Source organism: Canis lupus, chromosome 15 (genome assembly GCF_003254725.2).
Source record: "Canis lupus dingo isolate Sandy chromosome 15, ASM325472v2, whole genome shotgun sequence".
Taxonomy (NCBI): Eukaryota; Metazoa; Chordata; class Mammalia; order Carnivora; family Canidae; genus Canis; species Canis lupus.
In genome coordinates this window covers 23,454,216-23,477,309 of record NC_064257.1, presented here as the reverse complement: position 1 = coordinate 23,477,309, position 23,094 = coordinate 23,454,216, and the positions used below count along the sequence as shown (strand labels likewise).

Here is a 23,094-nt window from a genome sequence, read left to right as displayed (position 1 = left end):
GTTTATTATTTGCATTTTATGGATGGTGGTTCAGCTGGCATCAATAACAGAAGATGGACTCTGGAACATTGGCACACAGATCCTAAGTCACAGTCCAGTGCTTAAGATGATAAGCCATATGGTCACTGCTGAGAAGAGGCAGCAAGTCACCAGAGCAGACATTTCCGATGTTTAACAAAGAATTTTCAAATGGTTTCATACCGTCACCAATGTTTCATACCATGACAAACGACTCAGATGTTTTCATCCCGTGACAAAAAAATGGGCAAGTATTTTACAAAATGGCATTCCATCAGTCGTGTGACACCCCTGCCTCTACTCCCCACAGCACCAGCCAAGCAGGGAAGGAGACCCCCGTGTTGGGAAAGGTCGGCCGCATTTTTCCTGTTGCCTTTTTAAAAATGTCTCAGTACTGACCTCAGCTGTCCTCCAGACTGACAGAGAGACAAGAGCAGTGTGACAGCAGGAAGCAACCTGTCAAGTGAGGAGCCAGACAGAGCAAGGTGACAACAGCAACAGAAGCTACCAGGACACAGGAGGAAGAGAGATGTCCTCTTGATGGCGCTTCTGTTCCCCTCACCCACGTGGTGGGGGAAGCAGTCGCCGAAGTCCATCTTCTGTGTTAAAAGTGTGGCCCATCAAGTTGAGTTTATCACCAGAGGCACTCCAATCATTTCAAGTTCAAACTCTCTACATTTTTTAACACCGAAGAGCCTCTCAGCACCTTGTCAGCAGATGGCTTGAGAGCCTACCAATGGACCTTCCAATGGCTGCAGGGCCTGCTGTCTGGAGGGGGAACAAGCACAAACCCACAACAGAACCCTGACGGCACTCTGCTTCATCTCACGCCTGTGTGGACTCCGAGAAGAGATGGCAGCACTCTGTTCTTCTCCCTCTACCATGGGGCCAAAGGAGACATGGGAAGAGGGGGTGAAAATAAAACCTAGTCTTCAACAGAGGCCCGGGAATGACTAAGCTGACGCTACACATCCTGCCTGGGATTCTTGGCATCTTTGTACAGTGATCACACACTTACCCTCCTTTAAGCTTCAGCTGTTTGGTTGTAATTCAGGATGGGAAGACATGAACAGCAGCACCCTCTTCTCTAAGATTACTGGGACTCAATTTTAAGGGCAATGAAAAGGATTGTCCATTCAGGCACTCACAGTGGACAATATTAGTTGGTGCTTTGAACATGAGTAACTTGAGTAGCTCATGGTCTTTAGTCTGATATTCATTTGGGGGTTTGGAAAAAGAACTGTGGGTAGTGACACGTAAAAGATACACGCGGACGGAATGGCAGTTGGCTGGTTCCACTCAGGGAGCCATGGTTAGGACGAAAGTGGAATGAGAAAGGCCATAAGGGTTGTTGGAGAAACTTTGGTCTTCTCTGTATCTCTGAATGCCCTGACGTGCAAAGAACGTACCGATGCACCTGAATGTCAAGCACATACCCGTGTGCTCACACACTGATGCACACAGACCCTAACCCCCCGACTCTCAGGCTGGCGCACGTGCAAAATCAGCTCCTGGCTGGGGAAAGCCCTCCAGCATGCACCTGGCCTTCCCCAAACTTCTAAGGACTCCCGAAGCTCCATTGCAAAGATGTTCTAAAAACAGCTACTTCACACTGTCCAGGCTGTAATTAACCGGTTATGGAAGGAGACAGGAAATCCAGATGTCACACTGTGACCGGGAAATAGCTGCATTTAAACAAACCAGAACTTTCTCCTTGGAGAGCAGAACTGGATGCCACATTGGGAGAAATCTTTCCAGAGACACCCAATCTTAGAAAGAGACACCCAGGAAGAAGGTGGCAGGGAACCCAAGGTGGTGAAGAAGATGTTATTTTGGTACATTTATATTCATACCGTGTTAACAGCTAATGCAGACACTTCACTTTACTGCCTCTCTGCCTTATGGCATTAGTGAGCTGTTACCTACAGGAATTTTCCCAAAATCAAACTCTAAAAGAAGAAAAGGAATGAGAACTAATATGTTTATCTATATTATAAACATATATATATATTTTTCAAATATGAATGGCGCTGTGTACTATGCTAAGTGCTTTTTGTTTATGTTATTGCATTAAATCAAACTCCATAAAGAGATGGGGGAAAAGGGAATTCTTTTTACAAATGAAAAATACTGAGGACTAACCTAGAAAATTTAAACCGTCTGCCCCGGTTTGCATAGTTCTTACCAACGAGGAGAAGAATTGAACAGATAAGTGCACCATTTGTGAGGTTCTTAGGTAGGTCACAGAGAGCTGAAGAGAAATCACTCAGACTGTGTCCCAGAGGAAAAAAAAAATCCTTGCATCAGAGATGAGCCTGGTCTCTACTAATTGCAAATGGACATAACGGTGGGACCTATCTCCCACTAGCAAATATTTATTGAAGACCTATAACGTGTTAGGTGCTCTTAGTAGAACTAGAGAGAGAACAAGAAACTAAAGTGACCACAGTTCCTATCGTCAAGGAGCTCACATCCTGGTTGGAGAGACCAACAACAAAAAACATAAATAAAACCTATGACATGTTAAAGAGTGATAAGCACTAAAGACTTTTTTAAAAAGCATAGACAGGGCATGAGACGTGATGGGAAGGAACTGCAATTCCAGGTTGGTGGCCAGGAGAAACATCCCTGAGAAGTGGACATTTAGGCAAAGACCTGAAACAAGCGAGGAGCTGTGTCACATGACATCTAAGGACAAGGTATCCAGGAGAAAGGAACCACAGGTGCAAAGGTCCTGAGGCAAGCTTATTCTTAGAGTGTTTCAGGAATAGTTAGGCAGCTGGTGTTACTGAAGAAGAATAAACGAGGAAAGTAGTAACAGGAAATAAGCTCAGATTATCATCTGTAGTGAGGAGACAGACCATTTAAAACTATCTTGAAGACCTCCTAAGACCATAAGCCTTCAGCATGTGATCCTGCAAGCTAATGAGGGCTTTTGAACAAGAATTTAATGAATCACAACAATGCAAATAAAATTTACGTAAATATGTGCACAGCATTCAAATGCTGTGACCAGGTTTATTTTAGTTGGGGTTTTGAGAGAGATGTGCGTGAGAAAATGCATGGACTGGCAGAGGCTGTATTAAGATAGTTGTTTAATATAGAGATTTCTGTGGCTTCCTAAACGTCAGGAACCAATTCACAGGAGAAGTCACTAGGCTAGCAGAAAGACCAGGGCCTGGTCAGGTGGTGCAAGGGAGACACTTGACCCATATAAACCAAACATAATCTTAATGTGAAGATTTTTTGTTACATAAGTGTTAGTGTGTGTATAGATCGACATATTTCTGAAAGGCAATTTGGCAATTATAAAAAGCCCTTAAAAATGCACATACTCTTTAATCCAGTTATTCCACTTTAAGGGATATATAAAGGAGATATTTGTAGGCATTCACAAATATTAAGTAAGCATCAAGGATATTTATGTTAATGTATAGAAGATTGTTTACATTAATGTTTGGAAGACTGTCCAAAAATAGAGATTATTCCATATCAAGAATTAATGTAAAGCTATTCAGACATCACAGAAAAATGCCTGATAGGAAATAATTCTTACAAAATGTTATTTAGAAAATCTGTAAAACAGAATGCATAAATGATTCTCTTTTTGTAAATAATGTGTTGAACAAAAATACGTATCTCGGCAAGATGCACATGAAAATATTGACAGAAATTATTTATGAATGGCAAGCAAAAGGGAAATTATGTTGAATTCAGAAGGCTACAACCACGACTTTGCGATTTACCCACTATGGAGATAAAGGGTGGCTGCAATTGGTTTGAGCCTCATTCTATTGAGAGGTGGGAACTATGTCCTGTCTATTTGAATCTGGGCCACTTTTTGATGGCTCTGACTAAGCAAAAAGAGTGCAAGTGATTTTTAGTTTCCAGGCACATGTTTGGAAAGTTGTAGATCACGATCTCTGGCACCTCTGAGCCACCATGTAAGATGGCCCATTATTCTGAATCCTCCACACTAAAAATGCCATTTGCAAGCATTCCTATCAACAGTCCTGACCAACTCCAGTCTCTGAGCCATTCCCAGGCATGAGAGTGAAGCCACCTTGCACCCACCAGACCAGCTCATTCACCACTAAATCCTGTCCGGGTTGCCTCAATCAACAGTACCTGGAAACAAATAAACCAGTAGATGGAGCATAAAAGCCTTGCTGATCCGCTGCACATAACACACACCCACGAAACCACGATATATGGTTGCTGTTTTAAGCTGCTAGGTTTTGGAATAATTTTCTTTTTCTTTTCTTTTCTTTCTTTCTTTCTTTCTTTCTTTCTTTCTTTCTTTCTTTCTCTCTCTCTCTCTCTCTCTCTCTCTCTTTCTTTGTTTTTTGCATAGCAATAGACACTCGGAACATTCACCACCAAAAATACTATAAAATCTTTCAAAAAAGAAATAGTGCAATCTTCCAAAACATTGTGCATATAATTATCTGAAAACTCTCTCCTAGCCAGTATTTGAAATCAGTTTCTTCCTGCTTGAGAATCATTTGAATCAGCAAGCCCAAACACAGTCTAGTCTCTGACATTTTGTGCTCAGGAAATGTTTGCTGACTAGTAAATACATACTTCTTACATGGGTTTAGGCTCCAGTTCCCATTATTAAGGTCAGGGTTCTTAAAAAATAAATAGCAAATCACAGAATAATGGAATCCTAAAATGAATCAGGGAGAGGGAGAATGGAGGACTCGGAAGAGAAAAAGCTGTATGTTACCATTATAATTCTGTCCCAACACTTTCTTATCCCAAGAATGATATTCAAAGGTCAGTCCTCCAATACATATTTATGGAATTCTCTGAAAGGCATTTCTTTTAATGGGAAGACAGAGTTAAGGGTGGAAAGACATGCCAAACAGAAATAGCAGCATGTTCAAAGGTTGAGAAGTTAGACCATCAAGGGACTGACTGCAAGTTATTCAGCACAGCAAAGCTCAGGGGAACCGGGAGGCTAAGAGAGAACAAGAGACAAAGGGAGGGAGATAAGCAGAGGCAGATCATGAAGTGTCTTCTGTGCCATGGTAAGAAATATGCCTATCATTCCGGGAACAATCAGAGACATGGGTTTTTTTGCAGAAGTGATTTGCTCAGAATTTCATTGTAGAAAAATCTCTTCAGTTGCAAACTGGAGTTTTAAACTGGATCCCAATCCAGAGCAAGAAGTCAGTCAGATGTTGGTGATCTGATGAGGGGAGCAGGAGGGGAAGATGCGACCGTATCTGAGTTAGAGTCAGAGAGTCTTAGTGATTGTTTGGCTATGGACACAGAGCAAGAGGGAGAGGCCCAGGACCACCCCAGGGTTTTGGCTCAGAAATGAAAGGCAACGTGGAAAGAAGAGTAGTGAGTGAGCGTGAGAGAGGAAGAAAACAGGGGCAGGTTCACAGAGCCCGACTCTGTCAATAAGAGAGACAGAGTCGCATCTGAAAAATCTGCTATTTTGTACACACTGTGGTTCTAGAAACACTACATTAAGCAATATGGATTTAGAAGTTGGTGGCCCGTGCAGAGAGCTCAAGTCCTCGAAATCAATCAATTCAGCAGCCTGGTACCGCTGAGTCATATTAATCACAGCGTCCTGAAGCAATTTGTAAAGAAACCATTCTCCCCACTTCCGAATCTATACAGTGTGCTATAAATAACTTGAATGGCGGTAGCAGAAAGAAAGCAGAACAGTGAGATGTACACTGGTGAAAGAAAATCAATTTAATCTTTGTGTTCATGAGATGGTACAATTACCATTTAAAATACTTAATTCAAAGCAGCCTAACTTTCTGTACTGGAAGCGGACGTCTTACCCTTCTCCCTTACCAGCCCCTTACTGCCTCTAACTGTGGGGAAACTCATAAGTAACCTGCAGTTGAGTTAGGTAAGAAATGTTGAATTAATGAGTTAGGTAAGACATGTTGAATTAATGTCATAAGATAAGACATAGGAAGGGAGGACTCTGGACAACACGTGAGCATTCCCATTCTAATCTTGACTAAGCTAGTTGCCTCTGGGAAACTAAACTCTCTATGATTCCTTTTTCTCATGTATAAATTGAGCTCTTAAGTTCCAACTTTTCTTGAGTCTGGATTATCTATCTACAGGCCAGGAGGCTAAAGATGATCTTTACTTTTTGAAGGGAGATCCATAGAAAGGAGAGGGAAAAGCAACATATTTATTGAATGTTACTACAGGCCAGGAACTCTGCTGCACTGTTTGTTCATATTTCACTTCATTTCAAGCTTTCTACAAACCCATGAGATAAAGTGCAAGCAGAAGATCAAGGACTTGCCCATGGCTACAGGGTAAGTGGGGGGGGCCAGGATTTAAAGGCAAATCTGTTACGATTCAGCAACACTTTCCAGGACCTACACTGCTTTTCTAAGGACAATGGTCACCTGTGGTTTTCGAAATTAGAACTGACAGCAAAAGAGGAATTGGGAACTATTTGGGGGCTCGATGGATCCACACAGTGTAGGGTTTACATGCAACAGCAGGAAAGTGAAATTTCCAGACAGTAACGTTTGTCAAGGAACGGTTTGGGAACTCCTTTTTTCTTATAAATATCTACAAAAACATAACATATTTTCACCTTTCAAGAGTGGATTAAATGTGATTCTTGCCAAAGGTAGGAGGATTAGAATAGATGACATTTCAAAGACCAAACCAACTTCATATTATTAATCGATTTCCCAGTGTTTAGTCTCCTGTGAAAACATTATCACTAATACAATAATGGGAACAAATAAATATTCTAAAAAGCAGTTACACATGTCCAAACTACTTCATGTAATCATATTTGAAAAAAAAACAACTATATGTCCTTTCTACATTGTCATGCTATAAAGAGGTAATGTCTGATTCGATAGCTCCTATTTGACTTGGAAGATTCATTTTCAGGTGGATTAACAATTTGTAAACAGTTATTCACTTTCAAGAGGAAAGCCTCATCAAGCCTGCCTTATATTTGACACGAGATTATTCCTTCCACAAATCAAATTCATGTAGCTTACCTCTAAGCCCCTGCTTCTCAAATTATCAGTAAAAATTACCCACCTTAAACTAATGAAGATTGCTCTAAATGAGAAAAAAAAATGTTGTTGCCAGGCAACAAAGATGACATCAGGACTTTTTTTCCCTATTGGCAGATGGATACTATCGGCATTGCTAGCCCAACGTCGCTGAGATGCCACTGCGTCCATAAAATTGTTTTTTCCCCAATCACAACTTCTCATGATAAACTACATAAACTCTCCTCCCCATGAATGAAAAAAAAGAGATGAGCTTATTTTTTACCATTACATTGAAAAAAAACAAAAAGGCAGCAGACTGTAGTGATTCACTTGCATCACTCAAGACTCCTCATTCTATTGTTTGAAAGTAGCATAGGGTCACATAGCCCAGGTCACAGGGTGAGGGCACTGCCACTGCAGGCCACCTTGGCCTGGCACTTTGGATTCCACAGTGTGCATTTCGAGTGTTTAGTGCAATCTGTTGTCTTTGAAAATACAGGCCTGTACTTCAATGAAGCCATACCACCATAGCCCCCAAAATTTGATGGACTCAGACATTAAGTAAAACCCCAAAGCAAGGAATGACAAAGAGTTAGAAAGCAAACATGGGAAGGCAGCGTTTGGTTGTGCACAGGCATATTTCACTCTGAGATATGCAGCCAGGGGAGTGTCTGCTAGTAAATCTTGGCACCCACGCTACAGAGAGTAGCTTATAAATAATTAAAGATAGAATCTTCAAGGTAAGTCGCCAACAAGATGCTTTCCCCACTGTCAGGTCACCTGTAGAGAGCCCCCTAGGCTTTAGTCCTAGAAAAGCATTTTGTAGCAAAATATACAGGATTTTGCATGGGGCAACGTACATTTAAATGAGAAGAAAGTCACACGTTTCGCACATAGTTGTAAAATGTTTTTCTAAAAGGAGAAATAACAAGAATCATAAAGTTCCCAATGTCGAATTGCAAAAGAGGAAGAAAATTCCCTCCTATAGGCTAAATTTCAGACTCTAGACCGACAGATTGGAAGCTCTCGGCAAAAGGTGTAGCAACTTATGCACAAAAGTGGAATGTCTGAGAAAGCAAGGGTAGAAAAAGGAAGAGGATGATCCAGAAAAACAAGTGGCTTAAATTTTGATACCCTACCTATCAAATCCTCAAATGTTGGCTAAGTGTTTCACAATCAGTCTACGTAGGAGGAATGAGAAGCTGCCCCATTTGAACCTCTACCATTCCCACAGAGATCCCTGCTCAGGATAATTGCTATTAAACTGTAATTAATTTTTCAATTTTGTTTTTGTAAAGAAAATATATTGCCGTCTTTAAAAAATCCTGGGCTAGGGGATCTCGTCTGGATAAACCTGAGGATACAGACTCAATTGCGTTAGCCTAACCAATTTTTGTGGTTAAAACTATTGTACAAGTTGTCTGTTCTTAGGAAGTACATCCTACCAAATTGTCCAAAAACAAGGATTATCATGTCAAGTAGCCTTGACACATTTTAATAATATGGTATTAGGGTGTGTGTACTCTTAAGATCAATGATTTTGAACTGTCATGAATGAAGTTTGCTGGAGGATCTGGGGCCACTTTAATCAAATCTAGAATTATCAGATTCCTTCCCAGAGAAGGAGGATTTAGGCTATCTATAGAATATAGGGACTTCAGAACTGGCAACTGCAATTAAAACTGCAGTAGTTCAATCAAATAGAGACAGAAATACTGTGATTACTCTAAGACATAAGAACTCAGCAAAGATGGCTCAAGGCAGATAAAATAAGATCAATAACTTAAGTTGTCACCAATGTCTCAATCCATTAGGTGAATACTGTTTTCTCATTGAAATCCCTCCTTAGGGTTTTTGCAATTCTATGAGGGATCTTACTCCCCCATTAAAGTGACAGGAACAAAACAGACAGGCAAACAAAATCACCCTGTTGCTGCTCAAGTCGGCAGCTCTTCTGTCATTTCTGTTACTTCATCTCTACTTGGGCAGAAGGTACTGGGAACACTTTCTTTTTTTTTTTTTTTTTTTTTTTTGGAACACTTTCAACGTCAACTCTGTATCTTCTGAGGGGAACCACACAGACAATATTCTAGTGGCAGGTGGGAAGAATCATGGATTCCTTTCATCTCAACCCTTTATCAAGTTGTTCTTCATAAAAGCCTTCATTGAACTGGAGGATTCTAATCTCACAGTCGGTGTCTTTAATTAACTGACTCATGGCATGTGAAGAACTAGTGTTTCTACCTAAATAACATTAAAAAGTGGGATGCCAAGCTGCTTGGTTACAATCATTTCTAAACCAGTATCATAGCTTAGCAGTAAACAGTAAGGAGTGGAGAGGAGAGGAAATGTAGAAAAGCTCAGAAAAGAATAAGGTCTACTATGTTTTGGGTTTTAAAAGTTAGTCTCTGAAATTTAAGGAAGCTTTTTTTTTTTTTTTTAACTTGGTCATTCATTCATAAGGAAAACCCTTTATAGTTTTCAACCAGAAAAGACCAAAAAAAGCCCCCAAAAAACCTTACAGCGAAGGACTCCATGCACTGCACAGTTCTTTCTTCCTAAAATTGTTTTGTATCTGATTTCTGGAAAAGCTAAAAATGATTAATAACAGTACAGGGTTTTATCTGGTGATTGTACACCTGATGATAATGAAGTTCTGGCTGTTTATTATTTTCTTTTTGCACATGAATTATCATATCTTAATGGGACAATTATCTATTCTCTTAATTTCCCCTTTTAAAATCATTTCACTAAGTAAAAGTATTTCACTAAGTAAAGGAAATGAAAACTTCAGTCAATAATCCAGATGTTTTCAGTCATTTTATGGAGAAGTTGCTGGGAAGATAAAACATCTGGATAAGTGACAATTTATCTTTTATCCAGATTGATAAACTAAGTGGATACAGCCCCTCCTATCTAAATTTAGCAAGACGAATTTTCTTTCTGAAAGCACATAATGTTTGCATTATGACAATCCAAAACAAGCACTTAATATTCCAGTCATGCTGAACAGTAGTCTTTATGGAAATGCTCCCACAAGGAGTTGATCAGTTCTCAAATTTTCCACAGATTAGTTCTCAATTTAGAATCTTAGATAGTATATAAATCAGATATTAAAGAGTTTTGATATTAAGAGGCCAAAAGAGGATGTCAGTCACTAGAAATCTGTTGTCACTAATACAAATTTCACTTATGTAACAAAAACAACATGGTAATGAACTGGATTGACTGCAGAGTGCCTACTTATAACTCAGGTCACAGGAATTAATCAATTTTTATTCATACATTTTAGTTACTTAACATATCCCTAATTAATTCCAAATCATACATCACCATTTTGAAACAGCTCATTTGTGCACATATATTAATGTAATCAGAGAGCGAATTCATAAATTATACATTGTATGGAAGGCTCATAAAAGTGTACGATCATGTTAAAAAATCAATTTCTAAGTCAGTAAAAAGAAAAAAGATCTTGTAGAAAACCTGTTGAAATGAAGAGTATTCCTTTGGCCAAAGCTTAACATTCCTTCAAATGTTATGAGGTTTTGGTTGGCATACCTCATGTGGAAATGTACCCTCATCTGTTTGATATATAAAACATTAGGAAGTTCATGACTGTACCAGTAATATCGAATTTTCCTTTCTTTTTCCTAAGAGTCAATAATAACCCACAAAGTACTTGCCTTTCCCCGCCCTGGTGATTTAACATTAATGTGATATCCCCTCAAGAAAGGTGTTTGGCTGAAAATATTAAACTTTGGTATCGCTTTGCAGTACTTATCACAACCTACAACTTTGAAAATAATGAATTGGTTTCTTCTAGACAACTGAATAAAAATTCGAACGAGATTTTGTTAGTAGATGACAAATCTGCATTATCTAGGATGGATTTCTTTTATAAAGTATAAAGCCACCTACCTAGCGGGCTACTACCTACCTCTCCACATGTAGGTATTTGTGTACTTTAATTGGACACAATATCAAATTCTGTAAAGTCAGATGGGAGGGGGTGGAAAGAGTCAGTCACTATTAGTAGAAATCCAGAGTGTTTTCCACAGTATTGAGCAGCCATTCAAACCTGATTAAACTGACAGCACCCTGACATGATGTGGTTATTAATTTTCTCTGAACGAAACATTAAAGAAAAACTGCAAATTCACATGAAACTCCATACCCACCAGGGACCTCATACGCTTGCTTCTCAGGCGTCAGTAAGCTTTTCTGTAAGCCTGGACGCACTAACTACATCCGTCGGCACAGGCCATTACGTACAATAATATTAAGAAAAAGGGGGAGAATCATAATCTCATTTATTAATGTGCTGGTTTCTTTCAGTAAGCTGTGGCATAGTCATCTTTAATGGAGGGAAAACAAAATCCCTCTGCAAGCACTTGTGCAAGGTCACTGTGTTGGAAACAACCCCTCGCTTTGACCAGGAAAGGAAAACCATCTTAAAAGTGACAAGATAATTAAAAAAAAAAAAAAAAAAAAAAAAGAGTGACAAGATAGCTTTCTCTTCCTGCCTAAGAGAATAAGTGTTAGGAATTTTCTAGTGAATAGGCCCCAAATCTATAAATATTTTTCTTTGCAGAGGCAATGATTCTTCACTTGTTTTTAAGTGTTTTTACATATGGCACTGCTCTTTCTCTGAATTCGGTCTTCTCTTTTTTATTTCCTAAATAGTTACAGATCTGAATTTAGATAAGAAATGTCTCCCCTGGCAAATAAACTAGAGAGGCTAGAAACTCTTTCTGATTTGCATTGTATTCAGAGGAACCTGTATTTCACTCTATCACTCATTCATTTTACATTTTGTGTTATAGTGGATATGGAAACCATGTTCCTCCAAGGAGCAATATGCAAGAAGATGATGTAAAAGCAGAATTTATTAGCATCAAAAAATTCTAAAATACCAAACACTGAACTTCAGTTTTAGTCACTCACTTGATCTTTTACACTCTAATTATTTTTAAAATCAAGCTGACTTTTTGAGAAGAAACTTTATTAATGTTTTTATTCAAATTTGATACTCCACCCCAGTTACTCAGAAGATGACAATTCTGAAAACATTAAAAAGGTTGATCGAATTTTTTGAACCAAGTGGAATTGAACTAAAATATGTACATAGGAAGGCCACAAGGTTCTCATAGCTCACAGTTACTTTTAGTAGGTCAAATGGAAAACCCAACAAAATCTCTACACTTAGTGATGGGGAAAACAGATAATCTAGATAATCTACTTCCTTTCACATATATACACAATTATGCCTCAAAAGAAGCACAGAGGCATTTTTTAAAAAAATTTGTAACAGATTTTATGTTACATCCACTTAACAGGACAATTTGTTTCCCAAGGATCACTTAGTGGGAAGAAAATAGAGAATAAACAAAATAATTAAATAAATAAATCATATATATATAATGATAAATGTTTTGGAAAGAAGATACACTTCTCTGTCTTCAATGCTAGGCAGAAGAGATTTGATTTGATGGAAGACAACAAGGGAGTCATAAAACCACACAAAATCTTAGGAGAGAAATGGTGCTTTACAAGAAAGTACTCTGGGAACAGTGTGCAGGGTGTACAGGAGAGTGGAGAGAACAGAGGTGACCGATGAGGAGAATTTAAAGCAGGGCACATAATAATACAGCTGCCACAGCTCAAAGACAATGAGAGTACTGGGGTGGTATGAATTCAACAGACACTTCAAAGCAAAATCTGAGATTTAGTGACTTACTGGGTAGAGGCAAAGCAAAGAGGAGGAGAACCAACAAAGGTCTTCAGTACTTTATACCCAGGGACTAGGAGAATGGTGTCATCAATGTCATGTACAGAGACATTTTCAACAAAAGGTTAACCAAAGAATTGCTTATTTCTACTGAAACCAAACTACCTAAGTCCTGAGTTTGTGCCTGATGGTCATAGTTCAGAATTTTCTCTAGTCCTTGCAGTGTTGCTGAACACTTCCACAATATTTATGTACATGCTTGGAGAATGCTCACCAGTTTGCCACCAGTGGTCTAGGACAGGTACTCTGAAGGCCTTTTTGGACCATTCCAGGGTCTCCACATCACATCGTTCTCCAGCCACAAATAATGTTTTGAACCTGAATATGAGAGGAAGAATAAATTGAAATTATTCCTTGAAAACAAATATAATTTCATCCTCACCCTCTAAACATTCTAGAATCTAACCACATTAATTCTGTCAAAGGACAATAGCTATATTATCACAATATCATGCTACATAATGGTGAGAAGGATTATTTGTGTTGACCCAAATGTAACCAAGTTCAATGCTGTAACATCACAGCATTGAAGAAAAGTGCTTAAAAAGTAGAATTCACAGCTAGAGTTTCTCAGTTTTGCAAAGAGCAATTGAGATGATCTTTGTAATACAACTGTCATATTGATCTAATGATCAAAGATAAAAAACTTTTTCCTTTTTGACATCACCTCTGCTAATTTTAGTTCCACATTTGATTGCTATATTCTACTAAAGTCTATACACAAAAATATACTCTTGAGTTGCTAAGGTAACAAATAAGCTCATAAATATGATGTTTTTTGTTCATTTTGGTGCGTTTCTTTGGTAAAGTTTACTCTGCTTTCAAGCACATATTTACCCTAGCCCAAGGACATACACAGGAAAACCAGGTTATTTAAATGTAAATAAATGTGGCCTTCCAGTTCAAAAAGACTCATATCAAAAGGAATATAAAGTTACTAAGAGATGAAGACTATTTGGCATGGAGCACCATGCCACAGAATAGAAAGGATGAAATAGACAAATGGAATTGGGTTGACACTATTGGTGGTTCATTGATAGAATGATTGTTTTCTTTCATTATCAATGTCTCAAGGTCTCCATGGTCTGTCAAAAAAGGAATGCATGTTTGAAGAGTTAAGTCATTGTCCTCAAAGTAAAAAACAAATAAAAACTTGCCTACTCATCCTAAACAATGTGATATAGCCACAGAAGATTTCTTACCATTTTCTTACCATTGCATGAAAATCCATGGAGATTCAGCTATTCTCACCCCAACAATATACATTTCCATCCTCTGCTATAACATACATCTCATTCTATACTTGTCTCTTGTTCATTTCCTACAGAGGACCATGAGCTCCTTAAGACCATTCATCTTCATGACCTCAATACCAATAAAAATATCTGGGATTTTTAGGTATTCAAACATTTCTAGAAGCTTAGAAAGATGAAGTACACAGGTGGGGAGTTGATAAAACTTCTGTTAACTTGACTCATTCTTCTAAGTAAAAGAGGAAGCATGTTGTTTTGTTAGGGTGGAAATAGACAATGGAACAGTGACTTGAAGAGAGAAAAGTTCTGAATATTTTAGGAAATTTTTAATGAATAACATAAAAGTGAAAGACCTGAAGAGCAACCACTTGGCTTTCAAAGATGCAATTAGTAGTCTAGGAGGCTAAACAGAGATAACGCAAACTGGGTGTAGTACAAAAATGAGGAATGGCTTTTATTCCTAGCCAAGTAAATTACAATAAACCGAATTAGTTATAATGATAAACTATTAATTAGCACTGAGTTTTTAATCTAATGACAAATTTCCACGTTATATATGTTAAAACTTAGTATTTATTATTATGGTTTTGCAGTACAAATCTATTACTTATTTTTCCTAGATTTTAATTGCATTTGTATCATTATGGTAGCAATCTTCACACTGGCACTAATAAGCAATATAGAAAGAGATGATATTCCACAATGCATAGTAAAAGTGATATCTGGTTTTTCTGAATGTCAATGTCTTCCATTTCCATTAAAATCATTTACTCTTTACTAAAAGCAAATGAAAAATTGAGATCATTGGTAAGTTAGAAAAATGTCAAAGTAGTATAGATAATTCCTTTCCCTAAATACACTAGAAACTACTAATCTATTTTTTATTAAATTTCTTCAAACTGCCCTAAGTTATTACTTTTATCAGTTACAGATTCTCAATTGTATAACATAAATGGACATTAACACACTGTATACAAGGATTTAGGAATTGAATATGACTAATGAAAAAGTTAAGTGTTGTAATAAATACTTACAAAAGTATTAAATCAAATCAAATTAAATCAAATATTATTTGACTCCCAATTCCTTATAGTAAGCAAAACTATTCTGTGGGAAGTGATATTTTTATAACTGAGATGATTACTGAAAGAAAAAAAAATTAGTATAAATCTATAACTTAAAGATAAATTATAAGATAAATTAAAGATAAACTCATACATAGGGGCATAAGAGGTCTTATTTCTTAAAAGACATTTTACAGCTTGCAAAAAAAGAATAGTAAAATCACTTAACAAATTTCTCATTGACTGCCATTTTATTAATATGAAGAGAGAAATGCCCCATATTAAAATATTTTTAAACAATTTTTCTTTAAAAATACATTTTATAAAGGCATGCCTGGGTGGCTCAGTCAGTTAAGTGACTGACTCTTGATTTCAGCTCAGATCATGATCTCAGAGACATGGGATTGAGCCCTATGTCAGCTCTGCACTCAATGCACTGAGTCTGCTTGAGATTCTCTATACCCACTGCCCTTCTCCCCACTCACACTCTCTATCTCTCTCTAAATGAATAAATAAAATCCTTAAAAAAATTATAAATGTTAAAATTAGCCATTCTTGTGCAGTAATTTGGATTCTGGAGATAAATTTACCTAAGTTAATTACATAAGTCTTCTATCTGCACTGTATAATATGGTAGCTACTAGTTCTATATGGATATTTAAATTTTAAATTAGTTAAAATTTTAAGAAGTAAAAATATCAACGTCATCGTAGGATTATCCTCTTGTCAAGAGTTCAATAGTCACATATGCCTAGTCCCTACCATATTGCAGAACTGAGTTTTATTTGGATAGTGCTGTCCTAGATTATAATGGACAAATATGTGGATAATGTCCTGATGATAGTAACACATGGGAAGATGAATTTACTTCCAAACCCATAATACTAAAAACTTAAACAAAATTATAATATACAATATCCAGAGTAGAAAAAAAGTTGAGGGGATTAATAGGAATGAAGCCTGTATTCCTTTCCTCAATTCTATAAAAAATTGAGTAGAATTCAAGACTCAAATGAAGCTGAAAATTAAGCCAAGAGAAACAGAAAAATGGTAATATTGTCAAATTAATTTTAGTCCCAAATAAAAAGGAAGCTGCATAGAAATGGATAAAAAGCTAAATTCTGATGAAGAATTTTTAGGTAATAAATTAGGAACAGAATAAAACCAAAATGAATATTTCTTTCAAGCTCCATAAACTACCAAACAAGTTAAAATTACTCTTCACTTGTGCCAAAAGAAGTTAAATAAAAATAGATTTTTCAGCAATGCCTCATCAACTCCTAGTTCACGGAACATCATTACTTTTTGCCATCAGTGTCCCTGAGGTTATCTCTATCCTTCCTTCATTCTATTTTCCTCCACTTGCTCCCCACTAGAATTCACTTTTAAAATGTAAAGACACTAGTGGTAATATTACATATGCATTTGTCACTCTGACAAGGACCTACCAGCATTTGTCCAGCAATCTCTCTCTCAAACACAACCAGAAAAGCTAGACAATGTAAAAAAAAAAAAAAAAAAAAAAAGAAAAGAAAAGAAAAGAAACATCTCTTTAAGGTATCAGAAAACTACAAGGGTAATGAGCACTGGAAGCATTAAGATCCCAAAGAAAAAAATGTAGAGATATCTGACATAGACTTGCTGCTTGCCCCCTTTATATATGCCAAAGCAAGTAGTGGTTGAAAAGCAGAGAAATGGAAGAAAAACTTGTGTCTGAGAGGCTTAGGAAATGAACAGCATTTCCTGCCATCACAATTTCTTGGGAAGGGAAAACTGGAGTGCAAGACCCACAATGGAAAAGAGGTTTGTGTGAAACACTCAAGGTCTCAGTTGAAATGCCTGAAGATTTATATCCTAACAATACGGAGAAACTGGGATGAAACTAGCCTTCTTAAATACTGAAGTCTAGCTTCAAGTCAGCCAAATCCCTAATTGGGTCAAAGTGATCTTCCCTCATGCTAACTGCCTGCCAAAATAGGAATTACTCCATGGGACCTTAACAACTCTAGAGTATCAAAGTAACACACAATGGTCTATGAAGATAGAAGGCCATATGACCAACGTGCAAAGGAAAAAATAGACATCAGAAAAAAAAAATCACAGAGAAAATCAGATATTCTTGTTATTAGAGACTTTACAGTAACTAAATGTGACAATGAAATATTTGTATAATATCAGCCAAGAACTGGAAATTATAATGAAGAATGAAATAAATATCTTTGAACTAAAAGATGCAAAAATATAAACTTAGAAACTGAAAGCTTACATACAACTGAAGAGAAGATTGAAAACCCAAAATATACATTAAAGGAGAATAACCAAACTGCAACTGAAAAAGATAGAGAAAAAACATAGTCTATGAGATATAAGTAATATCGTAAGAAGTTCTAACATGTGTCCTTACAGTTTCAATGTTTAAGAAGGGAAAAATTAGATAGAAGCAATATTTGAAAGGATAATGGATAAAAGTTTATAAAAATAATGAAAGCCATCAAGTCACAAATTTAAGAAGCAATTTGAATCAAATGAAATTGAATCTATTATTTATGGGGGGCTGGGTAAAATAGATAAAGAGGATCAAAAGTACACTTATAAGCACTGAGAAATGTACAGAATTCTTAAATCACTATATTGTATACCTGAAACTAATATAACATTGGATATTAATTGTAATTGATAGTAAAAATTTTAAAAAATTTCTTAAAATAAATTTAAGAAAACATATATCTTTTTTTTTTAAATTTTTATTTATTTACGATAGTCACACAGAGAGAGAGAGAGGCAGAGACACAGGCAGAGAGAGAAGCAGGCTCCATGCCAGGAGCCCGAAGTGGGATTCGATCCCGGGTCTCCAGGATCGCGCCCTGGGCCAAAGGCAGGCGCCAAACCGCTGCGCCACCCAGGGATCCCAACATATATCTTTTATACAATAAACAAAAGAGCTAATTAGATAAATTAAATACCTTAATAAATTAAGAGATATACTATGATTATGATTTGGAAGTCCCAATATTAAGATACCTGTTTTTATCATATCAATCTATAAATTCAAGGTAATCTCAAAATTCTAGTTTTGTCTCTGTGTGTGCATGTGTGTGTATAAACTGATAGGCTGACACTAAGACATGTGTGGAAATGCAGTGGGTCAAGATTAAAGAGCAAAGAACAGATGGATGTATTGCTGTTACTATTACTACTGGATATTAAGACCTGTTAGTGACAATGTGAGAGTTGCACAAATATAGACAATTAGCCAATCAATGAAACAGAATTGAAGCAAGAAACAAAGAAGGATTTACGGATACTTTTATGACAAAAGTGGCATACAGAACAGTAGGAAAGGATGGACATTTAAATGAATAAAACTTGTTGGATAACACAGAGTAAAAAAATGAATCTTGACCTCTTACCTCATGCTATGCACAAAAATCAAATCATGTAGATTATATGAAAGGTAAAACAATAAAGCTTCTAGAAAATGACACAGAGGAATAACTTCTGATATTCGAATAGGTAAAATGTCTTAAGTGGGACTTTAAAAAGCATGAACCATACAGAAAAAATATTGATGAAAAGACGTATCTCTTTAGCAAAAGTCAATATTAAGTGAAACATAAAATCAAATCATAAGATGAATATTATTTGTAATACATATAGTTAATGAAGAACTTAGACCAAAAGGCTATGAAAAGTCTTACAAATCAACAAGAAAAAGAAAATTAAAATGTGCCAAAGATTTGGATAAACATTTCACAAAAGAGAATCTTCAAATGGCCAATGAAATATGAAAAGACTAAATAAACTGGGTGACTGGGTGGCTCAGTTGGTTAAACATCTGCCTTCGTCTCAGGCCATGATCCTGGGGTCCTGGAATCGAGTCTGCATCGGGCTTCCTGCTCAGTGGGAGTCTGCTCCTCCCTCTCCCTCTGCTCCTCCTCCCTGCTCATGTTCTCTTTCCCCCCCTCACTCTCAAATAAATAATCTTAAAAAAAAAAAGAAAAAGAAAAAGAAAAAGCAGTAAGCTTTAAAATACAGTAAGTGAGGGGATCCCTGGGTGGCTCCGCGGTTTAGCGCCTGCCTTTGGCCCAAGGCGCGATCCTGGAGTCCCGGGATCGGGTCCCACATCGGGCTCCCTGCATGGAGCCTGCTTCTCCCTCTGCCTGTGTTTCTACCTCTCTCTCTCTCTGTTTATCATGAATAAATAAATAAATAAATCTTAAAAAAAAACTAAAATACAATAAGTGAGAGATGTAGTATTTTTTCTATCTTGCATAAATTATTACAATTTTACTTCTTCACTTCAATAATGGCTTTAAATTATTTCCTTTTCTGATTTGACTACCATGGTGATAACTGGCAACTAAGTCTTTAAAAAGAAACAATAACAAAAGCTGGATATTTGAATTGCTCGTCTGCAACCCATCACAAACCCAAAGATAGTTGACATATGGTCATTGTCACTTGAGACTCAGAAGACCACATACTTGGAGCAGTGAATCAGATGTAGGATATCTCTGAAAGCTTTTGCAAAAGAAGGGTTGATAATTTTCTGAGGAAATTTTGTTTCTGTGAGTGGGTTTTCTTATTCATTTAAATTTTAGTATTGGTGGTCACTGAAGTAGGAAAGTTATTTGTTTAGGTTTGTGCAGCTGTTGGACCAAAGGAAGAGAGGAGCACACCATGTGCACCTGATACCCTCGCCCTCCTCTCCCACTCACGAATACACACCCATAGTATGACATCCTTGATTTGCCAAAGTGGTTCACAGATTTCATGTCAAACGAGAGCATAAACAAAATGAGAAGTAGTTTTCATTATGAGATTTCTAACTTCCCTGAAAAACAGGACAAGAGTAGATGATAATACAGTGGACTTATTACGTGCAAACTGCCCAGTTTTATGCATAATTCCTAGTTTTATCATTCTGTCATATTTATGTCACTTAGAAAATAAAATATTATTGATTCAACTGAGTTCTCTCCAACCTCTACTTAAATCTCATTTCTCTTCACCATCCCAGCCCCAGAGGTAACCAGAATTACTCAGAGGTTTTCATTCCCATTCATTTTTTTTTTTTTTACTATTTGTATAGACAATATGGCTTTTGTAATTTTTCAAAGTTCTCTTACTGTATGTAAGAGAAACCATCAATTTTCTTTTTTTTTTTAATTTTTTTTTTTCATTTATTTATGATAGTCACAGAGAGAGAGAGAGAGAGGCAGAGACACAGGCAGAGGGAGAAGCAGGCTCCATGCACCGGGAGCCCGACGTGGGATTCGATCCCGGGTCTCCAGGATCGCGCCCTGGGCCAAAGGCAGGCGCTAAACCGCTGCGCCACCCAGGGATCCCAATTTTCAATTTCTTTTTAAACTCAGCATTATGCTTTTGGCATTTATCCATGCTAATAACTGAAGTTCTGGTTGATTTCCACTTCTAACTATCCTGTTGAATTAATACACCGTAGTACACAATTTATTTTCCAATACATTTTTACTATACAAGTAATTGCTTATAGTTTGTTTCATTTTGAAACAAACCTGTTAAGAACCTTCAAAGTACATGGTTTGTTGGTCACATTTGTGAGTTTCTCATTTTCATCCCTCCATATTAATACAGGTTTGTCATGGGGCATATAGAGTATGTGGAGCATCTAATATTGCTAGATATTTCCACTTTACAGTCTCCATAGTAGTGTAAAAACCATTCTGCTGTTTTGTAACCTGCAAGTGAGTATCACCATTAGATATTTTAACTTTTGCCTATATGATGGGAATAAAATGTTATTTCTCTGTTTATTGATAAGATTGAGGATCTTTTAATGTTTTAGACTACCCTAGTCTTCTCCATGAACTGACTGTCCATATCCTTTGCCCATTTGTCTATTGGATTGTGTGTTTTCTTACTGATTTGTAGGAGTTCTTTATATCTTCTGTAAACTAATTGTTTAATGGTTATACATGTTGCAAATATCTTCTCTGGGTGAATAATTCATCATTTAAGTTTGTTTATTCTTTTGGTCGGCGATTGTTCCTTTTAATGTAGGAAATTTCATCAATATTTTCCTTAATGATTTGTGATTTATGCTTTAAATGGTCATTCCCTACTAAAATATATTACAATACTTATCCATTTTCTTTTGAAGGAATTAATTCTTTGTTTTACAATTATAGGGCCTTGAATCCAGCTGAAATTTATTTCTGTGTAGTGTATATGGTAGAGAACTTTTTTTTTCTATATATATAGCTAGTTGTTGCAGCACCAATTTATTTAAGGGTCTATCCTTCTTCCACTTGTTAAGTCACCTCCCCTGTAAATCAGGTTTCCATAGCAATGTGGTCCTTTATTCATCTTCATTAGTGTGTTTGTTGATCCCTGCTCCTATACTAGTCTCTTAAGTAGAAGAAAAAGAAGTCCTTCATTGTTATTTGTATCTCTCGCTCCCTGTCCTGTGTTCACCTTCTCTGTCCAATAGGTTTGTGGGCGATGTAGCTATCCCCCAGTGATCCAATGCCACAGTGATGGTCCAGAATTATTAACACACAGTGATACTCAGGATATCACAGATCCTATTCTAGAACAGCAGGTGGGCACTTTAATTTAGTCTCCAGTCGCTGGGCTGTTCTCTGTCTCATTCAGATCTCTAGACCAAAGCTTGCTGTAAGTCCCAGAAAACACCCTCTCACCATTATCATCAATCTCCTTTCATGTGTGAGGTGTAACAACTCACTGCATGTTCAAGCACTGAGCTGGCTCTGACTCCACAATCAAAACAGGGGAACAGAGTCTCCACTATGCTGCCAACGCCTGCTTGTACACCTAGCAAGCCTTCAGCCATGCTTATTATTTTTCAGATCTAGTCTATTTCCAATCCCTGATATGTTTATTTTTGAGCTCATCTCTGGCACTCTGCTTTTTCTTTTTTTGTATTATCACTCATTATTATGCAACTGAAAAAGAAGGGTTGCATCAGAGTATTAGGTACTGTGATACATTGAATGGAAGCAGCAGAACTGAATTTTTCTAACTTGATTATGATTGAACTAGAAGATCATGGGAAAATAAATCACCATGATGCGATGAAGAAGAGCAGGACATTAGGAAGCAAAAAAATAATAATAACAGCCATGACAGTCTATGTTAAGAGCTATTCCAAGTGTTTTACCTGCATTATATGCCTTTTAGTTTCATTATATTCTTGTACTATCGCTGTACTTCTATTCTGGAAGGAGGAGGAGGGAGAGTGGAGAGGGAGGAATGCAAAAAGAAGAAAAACAGCAAAAAGAACAGAGAGGCTGTGTAATTTTCTTGAGGTCACACAACCGGTAAGGGGTAGACTTGAACCCAGTGTGTCTAACTCCAAAGCGAGAATCTTAACTATACCACACCGTACGGCCTCGTCTCAGCTTTGCAGAGGTTAGCTCTGTCATCCTGGGAATGGCACTTCACCTCTTCGTGGCAACATTTTCTCAATTGTGAGATGAGAGGATTACCCCGGATGACCTCTCATCTCTTTTCCTGACTTCTAATCGTCTATAATAAAATGAATTTCTAGTTCTGCTTCGTTCCCTATTTCAGAAGACCTTTTGAAATTTGCTTTGGGAGCGAAAATCTTTGGCAAATCTCCAAATTTATTTCAAAACAATCTTTGATGAGATATGTAACGCATTTGAAAAACACCATTTCATTATTTGAAACATCCTATAAGAGAGAAGCAAGCTCTACGGATAAATCATGAGTCCGCTATCATAATACCTAGTCAATGTCCGATCACTAAGTAAGTATGAAAAGTCCTGAATGTAGATATGAAACGAAGGGTATAGTTGTGTGAAACGACTTGACTCCTGGTCTTTATTCTGTTTCTAACCCAAACTTAACTCTTCTGGACTTTGCTTATCTTGTATTTAAAATCGGATAGTTGGATTTTTGAGATCCCTTCTCTTTCTAATATTCCCTTAGTT

The 23,094-nt window shown here is 37.0% G+C and overlaps 1 protein-coding gene across 1 annotated transcript in view; it reads right to left on the bottom strand.

Annotated features, from left to right (window-relative positions):
- ACSS3 (acyl-CoA synthetase short chain family member 3) overlaps nucleotides 1-23,094 on the bottom strand; it is a 142,500-nt gene that overhangs the window by 32,577 nt on the left and 86,829 nt on the right. The window contains exon 9 of the mRNA XM_025438990.3: nucleotides 13,034-13,137. Coding sequence (XP_025294775.1) covers nucleotides 13,034-13,137 — 104 coding nt within the window. The remainder of the gene's footprint in view (nucleotides 1-13,033; nucleotides 13,138-23,094) is intronic.